Source organism: Vicia villosa, linkage group LG5 (genome assembly GCF_029867415.1).
Source record: "Vicia villosa cultivar HV-30 ecotype Madison, WI linkage group LG5, Vvil1.0, whole genome shotgun sequence".
In the NCBI taxonomy this organism is placed as follows: domain Eukaryota; kingdom Viridiplantae; phylum Streptophyta; class Magnoliopsida; order Fabales; family Fabaceae; genus Vicia; species Vicia villosa.
In genome coordinates this window covers 84,454,792-84,464,921 of record NC_081184.1, presented here as the reverse complement: position 1 = coordinate 84,464,921, position 10,130 = coordinate 84,454,792, and the positions used below count along the sequence as shown (strand labels likewise).

At 35.7% G+C, this 10,130-nt stretch overlaps 1 protein-coding gene across 2 annotated transcripts; it reads right to left on the bottom strand.

The window, feature by feature from the left end:
• Positions 1–5,511: 5,511 nt before the first annotated feature.
• Positions 5,512–7,185, bottom strand: LOC131606807 (probable carbohydrate esterase At4g34215). 2 transcript variants are annotated; one of them, XM_058878927.1, is made up of 3 exons: positions 7,032–7,185; positions 6,057–6,658; positions 5,512–5,964 (listed from the first exon to the last, which is right to left on the bottom strand). In XM_058878927.1, exons 2-3 carry the CDS (start codon positions 6,621–6,623, stop codon positions 5,764–5,766), a joined length of 768 nt encoding a protein of 255 aa, XP_058734910.1. In that variant the 5' UTR covers positions 6,624–6,658; positions 7,032–7,185; the 3' UTR covers positions 5,512–5,763. The 2 variants fall into 2 exon arrangements, with proteins under 2 accessions (XP_058734910.1, XP_058734911.1); XM_058878928.1 differs by lacking the exon at positions 7,032–7,185 and adding an exon at positions 6,879–6,999.
• Positions 7,186–10,130: the final 2,945 nt, after the last annotated feature.

The following is a 10,130-nucleotide window of genomic DNA, read 5'->3' as shown; positions in this document are numbered from 1 at the left end:
TACTTAGTGCTTTAGTTAAGTCTAAGATAACCGGAGGGAGAGACACGCGAGTTCCTTCTTAATGCTTCAGTTGGAGTTTTAGATAATCGCAAGGAGAGTCTGATGGGTTCCTATTTAGTGATTTTGTTGGAGTCTTAAATAATCATGAGAGTATGGTAGGTTCTGCTTAGTGCTTCAGTTAGAGTCTTAGAGAGTCGCAAGGAGGGCTTAGTGGATTTCTGCATTGTGCTCCAGTTAGAGTCTTAACTAAGTGCAAAAAGGACCAGATAGGTTATTTGGATTGTGTTCTCATAAGGCATTCATGATGTCGCGAGTTTTTTTCTAATGCTTTTAATATGAGACCAGTTAGCTTATATTATTTTTTTCTTTGGCTATTTTGATTCACCAAATTAGCTCTCAAATTCATGCCTAGCTTCTTGAGATGTTACAAACTGAAACTAAAGTATATTTTGAGCAGGATTTTTATCCAAAATATCAATTATGCTTGAAGCTCCAAACAAGTACATCTCTCAGCTAATAAGTAATTTAATAATTAGTAATTTCATCACATAGTTATCAAACTGTAATGGAATAAGCAAGCAGTATGTAGGTCCCACAATCAAGTTGACGAAAATGACATTTAAATTAAATCAAAAGATGATTTCTCACTACACCCCATGGACCTCTTACGCACTATTAAATTGGCAAAAATGCCCTCTAGTTTCCGTAAATACACTTCCGAAACACTTTTTCAAAAAAATTAGTTTTTTTCCATAGATGCATCTACAGAAGCGTTAAAACATAATGAAATTTGAGATTTTCCCAATTAATTGAGAAAATCATAATGTTCCGTAGATAGATCTACGAAACACTCTCTTTTCAAACCCTAATTTGGGATTTTCCCAATTAATTGAGAAATTAATTAATTCAGTTACAAATTAATTGAGAAAAAACGCAAATTAATTTCTCAATTAATTGGGAAAATCCCAAATTAGGGTTTGAAAAGAGAGTGTTTTGTAGATGTATCTACGGAACATTCGTATTTTCCCAATTAATTGAGAAAATCCCAAATTTCACTATGTTTTAACTCTTCCGTAGATGCATCTACGGAAAAAAAACTAAATTTTTTTAAAAAATGGATGCTTCTGGAAGTGCATATACAGAAACAGGGGTATAATTGGAATTTCGCGCGGTGTGTGAAAGATCTATGGGGTGCATTGAGAAATTCACATATCAAAATCATCAAAATTAAGGGTGGACAAAAATCATTCACCGACCATACCCACCCAGCCCATACAAATCGAATGCATTCGGGTCGTGTCAAATTTGGGTTTTTGGGTCCATCGCATAATTCATTCGGTTTCTAATGGGTAGTATATGTTTGCATTGTTTATATTTATACTAGATTATTTGATTTGGAGTATTTTTTTTTGACATCAACTGCATTTAATTAGATAGAAGCAGAAAGAGATACATCAGGTGAGGGAATACATCCCAACCATGTTCTTGAACCTACAGCATTGCCAACTGTAACTAAAGAATGGGCTTCACCATTTAAGTTCCTATTTATAAAAACTACTGCAGAAACATAAAATTGTTTAAGAAGAAAAATACAGTCCCTAATTACTGGTTGACACAGCCTACTCCCATTTATGCAGTCCACCACATTCATCGCATCAGAGTGGAATACGATTCTCCCCAGGTTGACTTTTTAAGCGAGCTTAATACCCCATCTAAGAGCTAACGCTTCGGATATCTCTAGACACACTTGACTCTTTATCTTGTAAGTTGCAAACATGACCACTTCCTTCTTGCTATCCTTCATCACACAACCAAAAACGATAAAACCGTTAGGAAAGCAGCCTGCATCGACCTAGACCGAATGAAAATCTTTATCTAACCCTGGCTCGACAACCACTATCTCCTTATTTCTCTTCCTTCTCCCTACAGACGCTGCCCAAACAGAATCCTGCACGACATCCAGTGCCTTCGAAGCAACGCCAAATGGATCCACCTCTTTCCCTTCAAACACTCAAACATTCCTCGCCCTCCAGATTTTGAACAAGGTCACACATAGAATTTGTCTACAAGAACCTCCTTCCTGCCCTGAAACTCCTCCAACCAAATTACAACACTTACATTCTCCGTTATTCTTGTATTTGTTGGCAGCGCGAACCACACCTTCTTTGGAAAAGGGCATTGAAGAAAAAATGGCTAGAGGATTCAGGAGCAGCCAGGCAGTGCGAACACAGTGTTTCAAAACAGCCATCTTTCTTTTGAAGATTAGTTTTGGTTGGAAGAATATCTTTACACAATCTCTGTACTAAATTCTAGATCCTGGGCAGCACCAGCACCTTCCATATTTTCTTCTAGATTTCCTCGTTCCCTTGGTACGAGGTGCCAACCTTCTTAGCCTCATTTGAATCTTTGATCAAGTGATACGCAGATTTCACGAAATATTCACCATCGACCACACCGTGCCAAATTAGAGTATCCACCGGTCTTCTGAAAGATAATGGAATGCTAATGATATGGCTCGCAACGCTATGATCAAAGCACTCAAAAACCATATCCCTTTTCCACCTACAAGTTTTAGAGTCAATCAAACTATCCACTATTGCATTGCTGTCCAGCCCTCTGATTGGATAAACACTACTGATGCACGAAGTATTTGGCACCCAATTGTCCTCCCAAATCCTCACTTTCCTTCCATCCCCAATTCTCCATCTTGTTCCCATCTTAATCATCTCCTTTTCACTCAACACACTCCTCCACGCAAAGCTTGGAGCAAAACCGGTTGAAGCTTTCTGCACTAAACAGTTGGGAAAGTATCTACTTTTCCACACTTTCCTGAAAATCAAACCTCCCTCCTATAGCAGCCTCCAGAAGTGTTTGCCCAGTAAATTAAGGTTAAACTTCGCAATTCCACGAAAGCCCAAACCTCCCAATCCTTTCGCTTTTGACATCTTCTCCCAACTCAGTCAATGTATTTTTCTTTCCCCGTTCTTCTCCCCCCACCAGAACCTAGCAAGAGTCCTTTATATCTCCTCGCAAACCCCTGTTGAAATCTTGTAACAGGACATGATATAGCTGGGAATTGCTTGCGCCACTGCTTTAATAAGAACTTCTTTACCGACCCTCGATAAAAAGCCTTCTTTCCAACCTTTTACCTGCTTCCAAATTCGCTCCACCACAAGAGAGAACACCTCCTTTTTAGATCTACCTAACACCACATGCATGCCTAAATATCTCGAGTGAGATATTACTGTCTTTACGCCCATCCGATTATGGATAATTTTTTTAACTTCCTCACTTACATTTCGACTAAAGGAGGCTTCAGACTTCTCATAGTTCACCATTTGGCCAGAAGCTTTTTGATAGGTTGCCAGGACTTCTAGAATTTTCTCCGCTTTAGTGATACTAGCTCTAGAGAAAAGAGTGCCATCGTCCGCGAAGAAAAGATGAGATATCTTTGGTGCACGTCTTGCAACTTGGATACCGTGAATGCTTCCACCCTTAGCTTCTTTCTTCAGCAGTCCTGAGAGTACATTTGCACAAATAACAAACAGGTAAGGTGAAAGGGAATCTCCTTGCCGGAGCTCCCTTTCCGGATTAAACACTCTACTAGGCTGGCCGTTGAGAAGGACTTGAAAAGAGACATATGAAATGCATCTCTCAATCAGCATAACCAGCTTCCTTGGAAATCCCATAGCCTCAAGAACACCAACCACAAAACTCCACTCCATTCTATCATACGCTTTTGACATATCCAGCTTCACCGCCATTACCCCTTTCTTCCCTTTCGTTTTCTTCTTCATCCAGTGGAAGCATTCCATAGCAACTAGCGCATTGTCTGTTATGAGCCTTCCGTGGACGAAAGTGCTTTGCTTCTCATCAATTAAACTAGGCAGCACCTGTTTTATCCTGTTGGGAATTGTTTTCGAAACCAGTTTCATGACGACGTTGCACAGGCTGATAGGCCAGAAGTCCTTCGGGGACGTAGGATTCTTACACTTCAGAAAGAGGACTATGAAAGTATTGTTCATTTCTGCCGGATCATTCTCCTTATTCAGCACCTCCAACACTAATTTCTTAATATCCCTCCCCACTATGTGCCAGTATTTTTGAAAGAACATACTGAGCATTGATTTGGAGTATATTAAAGTAACTTGACAATGGTAAATGTTTAGAGGAGAAGAATTTGTTGAAGTGTTAAAAGTGATAACTTGTTGAAAATAGTTTCAAGTGTGATAAGTTAGTGCAATTTTGTAATTTTTTTTTTCAAATTCTTTGAAATAGACAATGCTACTCAATCAAAATCAAAAAAGAGAAAACTTTGTGTCTATTTGATTAACGTGTCATTATTAATGATTTTAATTTTACAAGTTTAATGATAAAAATGAATTAAATTTAGCTCTCTCTCAAAAAATAACTTTTTTTCCTTCCAACTAGCATATAAAACCCAAACATGATATAATAAAAATGTAAAACACCAAAAAATAACTTTTTTTTTTCTTCCAATTATTGAACAAATCTGAAATTAACTATTTAATTAAACCGAACCGACTAAAACCGAATCCAAAAAACCCAAAACTATACCGGGCGGAATTGGGCTTCAAAGTCTCATCCATGGGTTGGTCCCGCTGGAAGGTTTGGGCCTGAATCCAAACTGATGTCCAGCCCAAATCAAAATGATCTGGTCACAAAAAATCGTCAAAGTGATTTAATTCACCATAAAATGATTTAGTATTGCTTCATTACTTAGTAGCTATCAATGAAGTTTCTAAGTTTTTTTTTGATAAATAAAGTTTCTAAGTTTTAGTACATAGAAGAGGTTAAACAAAATAGGATTAATTAAAAGCTGTTATAAATATCATCAAAGAAACTATGGTACCTGATGTCACATTAAACTGAACTTTCATGTCCCTCAAGTTACTCTTTTTCTCAACAGAATCATTTGAGTTTCTACCATCGCTTAGGCTTGTAGTAGTTGAACTAGGAAACATAGAATTGTGATTGCTCTCATTTCATAAGTAAGAGAGAATTTAGCATACACATCTTGATTATCATATATGCATATGTTATGAATAGTCTTAGCATGATGAACATCATCATCATCATCATCTAAATAGTTCATCTTGTTTGACAAAACCACCTCACACTTTGAGAGAATACCACTAAAACAGGCTACTCATAAAGTTTTAATGTACAACACAATCAAAAGCTTACAAATCCAGAAACAGAGAAGTTCATGAAAACTACTACTATTACTAGTTTAACGAAGAAGTCGTTCAACATCATAACACAACTGGCAAACTACTTAACATGTAATCAAGGTTTTAAAAAACGGCCCGTTACCACAAAAACGGCTGTGACAAAACGGTACCAATACCGTTATTCACCGTTTTTATGATAAACAACAAACTGTGGTTAATTCACAGCACAACAACCGCAATCAGTGTTACAAAACTTGTACTGACTGAAATCGCGAAAGTCTTTACGCGACCACGGCCGCTATTTAAACCTTACATGTAATATAAATTATCAAACTCATACATTAACACACAAATAGATACACATCTGTGTCAAGATGCACACTGACAGCAAACAAACAAGATCCATCAATATATATTAACAAATCTTCAAGTCTAGTAGATTCCAATGTCTTCTGCAGATCCAGTTTGAAACCAACAATTGGAAAAGCTCAACCTGATCTTTCATTTATTTATATTACTTTAAAAAATTAGGATGCTTTGAAAAACCCTTTAAAATCAAGGGTTCAATTCAATTAATTTTCTGATAAACATTAATAAAAGCCTCAGCCAGCATGTGTCCCAATTTAATCTGAGATTCTGTGTTCAAGTGAAGATTATCTTCATTCAATTGCAACCCCTTCGCATCAATACAAATCACATTCGGAATATTAATCCCTTTCTGCGCTTCTCTCACTTTCTCAATGTATTCAAACCCCGACGCTAATGCAACCTAATAACAAACATCACCATAATCCTAAGGTTGTTCTGTTTCATGTTGTTCAAGGAAATATAAGTAAACAAAAACATAGTTATTTACGAAACCTGAATTATTGGAAGCGATGGCAAATCTAGATCTTGTCGAACATTGTGGATGAAATTCTCCATGTTGAGTTTGTAAGCCTCTGCATCATCTTCCTTCAATGTGTCACTCTCTCCTTGGAACCACAACAATGCTTTGATCTCTGCAATTTCGTCTCCCTTTACGCTTTCTTTGACTCTCTTCACCATGTTTTCGTACAGCTCCTCCCCGCGCGCCCATTCCTTTATTGCAGTGCCACCAACAGCGCACGGGACGAGACCTATCTCGCTGGGTACAGACTTCCGTATTGCGTTGGCGAACACCATGGCTGGACCAATGCCGCAGACTTTCTTGGTGTCAATGTCGTAATGGAGGGGCTCATGTGCTTGTTCCCATTTGAGGGCGGCGCTGAACCGGAGGATGGAAGGGTCGGGACTGCACTCCGGCGGAACGATACCGTTCCATCGCTTGTTGGGAGTGTGGTGGGGGGTCTTGATTACACCGCCACGACCGCCCATGTTACTTTGACCGGAGAGTATAAAGATCTGCCTTTTGGGTGGGTTTGCCTTTGGATCACTGTCAGTTTCCATCTTACTTCTTAAGTGTTTATGTCAAATTAACCTTCCTGCAATATTAGAAACACAAATAGATTCATAAACACAAAATACAAAATATTAGTTGAAAAATATCAAAAAATAAAATAAAAATAATTCATGATAAAGAGGTTCAAAAAAAGAGCATAATACACACAATTATATGTGAATTTTGGACAATTAAACAAAATAATCAAAATATATATACAAGGATTTGTGATAATGAAGAAAAATATCAGATTTGACTAGTACAAGAACAGAGAATTCCTAAAGCATAGCCGGTGAAGTCTGTGTGATAGAATCTATGGGATGGGAGAAATTATTCATACAAGAATAACAGTAAAAAAATTTGTCATATGAATATTATCAAACACATTGTAACTAGATGAATGGATGAACCCTTACTCTAATTTGTGTTTGATTAAGATGAGAAGAGTGTATATGGTGGATGGACACAGGATTCCATATATGTACACCAAAAGAAATAGACCCCTACAGTGTCCTTTGCAATTTTGCATGCATTTTCCATGTGTGAGGGTATTTTAGGAATTAGTGAAAGTTAATACGATTGAAAAGCAAGTGGAAAATGAAATAGTGGGTATATGGTGTCGGTGTCGTAAAAGAGATGTCCACATATCACTACTCATTCTAGTAAGGTGAATTCTTTACCGCTAAAAAGTTCGGTAATTTAACCCAATGTAGATGATGATGTGAAATTTAAAGATATTTATGTCAATTTTATTGAGGGTGAATTTTTAGATAATTGTATATTTACCATCATAAATTTGAATTTAAACAAAAGCTCAAGCTTATTTGTTTTATCTCTTACACTATCTATGGATATCATGAAATGAAATTAAGTATAATAGAGTGAAATGGAATGGAACAAATCTGTCATACTCCAATTTTTTATCATAAGAATCTTCAATTTTTTTTTGTATTCATACAACACATCAAGATCATAATTTTGAGAATGACCCTTGGTTTTGTGCTCATCTTGCCTTTAGAGGATCACCAAGCACCCATGTTGATTATGTTGTGAATATTTACTTTTATACTAATCTGTAGCCATAATAAATAAAAAAACATCTTGTGTCTTTCAAGGCTTTGTACATTGTAGGTGTTGAACTAAGTGCATTCATCTCCTCTCCTAAATTAGGGTTTTGAGGATCGACTCTCAATCAACTAATCAACTGGTCATTCATAGAAGTTCAATGGCTTAAATTTCAAAGGAACATTCTCATCATCAAAGTGTCATGTCTTGAGCATATTTCAACTTCATTTGATCAAGTTTATCTCAAGATTATGTGGCTTGATTCATCAAGAAACTCCATTGGTTCATGTGTTTATTTCCATGCCTTCTTCAACAAGTTTCATCAAGCTATGAGTCTCATCATCAAGTGAGAAGATAACATCATTTCATGGTCTTATGTACATCCTCATGTCTTATAATGCAAGAGGAGTTCAAGAGATTCAAAGTTGATTCAAGAAATTTGACCTAATTTGGCAAGTCATTGATCCCAATATCAAAAGGACATAACTCTCTCAATTTTTAACATTTTAAGTGCTTCTTTTTGTCAATGATTCTCCTTGACATCATCAACAACTTCTCTTCACAAATCACGAGATGATTTTGTGAAGAAAGACATCAAAGATGTGAAGACATTATAGGTCCTCCTTTAAAAGTTCAAAGGATTTTGTGTCAACTTTAAAGGATTGTAACTTGCTCAATATTTATCATTTTGAGCCTACTCTTTTTGCATATTAATCTTGAATGAGTCTACTTTATTTCATCTTTGAGGTTCAAGAGCTAATTTTGAATGGAAAGTCATGAAAGATTGCAAAAGATTATAGGTCATCTATTGAGTTTTCAAGAAACTTTTATCAACTTCAAAGGAACAAAACTTGTTCATTTTTCAACATTTTTAAGTGCCTCATTTTGATATGAACTCTTCTTGATGTCTACTCCATATCATCTTCAAGGACCAAGAGCTAAATCATTGAGGAAGGCATTGGAATTATGCAAGATATTATTGGTCATTTTGAAGCTCTATACTTAGAAATTTTCCTATGTACAAAAAACAGTTGGTTTTCCTGATTTCAAACTTGAATAACTTTTGACTCAAACATCCAAATGGAACCTTTATTCGCACATTGTAAAGTTTGTGACCTCATATATCCATTGCAAAAAGAATGAGATCATAAAGCTCCCTACATTGCTTGCACCATGGTTGTAAAGTTGGCACTTTGAAATGGAGATTTTCACTTGAAGTCAGAGGTAGTTTCTCCTACTTTATACAGGTAGTTTGAGGCATCAAACCTTCTAATTCAAATTACTGTGATGGTCTTTGAGGTTTACTGATGCTTGCTGGTTGTTTATTTTTCATTGATTGGTCCATTTGATGCATTTGTTTTTGAATTTTATGTTTGCAAGCTTGTCTGGTTTCTTTCAAAGCGACTAAGCTACAAGTCAAATAAATTTTTCGCGAAGGCATGGTTGAATTCGTCTTAATGAGACACGTCTAATGATATTAGCCTCGTTCCAATTGGTTTCGTATTTTTGAAAACTTGATTTTCCCTAAGATTCAGAGGTTTGGAGGTTAAAGATGACCAATGTATCATCACCTACCAAAGATAGCGCGCCATTTGTTTTAATTCTATTGTCCTGGCTTTTATTTGATTTGTGTTTTGCTTTGATTGAGGTCCATGATGCGCTGCAAGCTGATGACCATTGGATGCGCCACCTCAGATTAATGAGGTTGATCCAACGCGCCTTGTTTTTTCAAATTTATTCTATTTTCTTTTATTTTCAAAAAAAAAAAACATAACTAATTCATTTCTATTCCAAAAATTATGAAAAAAAGACCAAAAATACTTTGAAGTATTTTTTATTTTATGACTATTTTTTCCTTTTTTATGTTATCATTTGCAATTTTTAATATTTTATTTCATTTTTTGTGTTTTAATTGGTTTAAAAATGTTTTTAAGTGTATTAAAATTCTGGAAAAATTTGAAAATGATCTTATGATGGTCCTTGACCTATGTTGATCTTTAGTTTGAATTTATTTGATGTTTAGATGTTTGATTTGAATTTTAGTCCTTCTTTTCTTTTTTAAAATCATTTTAAAAATTGTTTTAATATCTTTTTTATTTATGTGAGGCTTGATGATCCATTTGGTGAGAGTTCTTGATCCATTCCCCTCCCTCTTCATCTCAATTCCCTTCTTTCTTTTGTTTTTGATCTTGACTTTGTCTTGATCAATTTTTGTGTGTTTTACATGTGTTACAAGTTTTAGGAGAATGGTTTTCTATATCATTTCTCTAACTTGTTCTTAAACACATAGATTGTTATTGATCGGCCTCCGATAGGTGAAACTTCTATATAATTTCACTTACAATTGATTAACATAGGGCTAAATTTGTCTCATAAAATGATCATTAGTGGCTCAAAGTTATGTTTGAAAGTCCAAGAATGGTTGATTATTTAACTAATGGTCCAATACT

Bases quoted from the DNA above. Each gene is read 5' to 3' on its own strand.
- LOC131606807 (XM_058878927.1), bottom strand. From the start codon at position 6,623: ATGGAAACTGACAGTGATCCAAAGGCAAACCCACCCAAAAGGCAGATC. The intron at 5,965-6,056 runs GTTTCGTAAATA...GTTTGTTATTAG, and splicing joins CATCGCTTCCAATAATTCAG to GTTGCATTAGCGTCGGGGTT.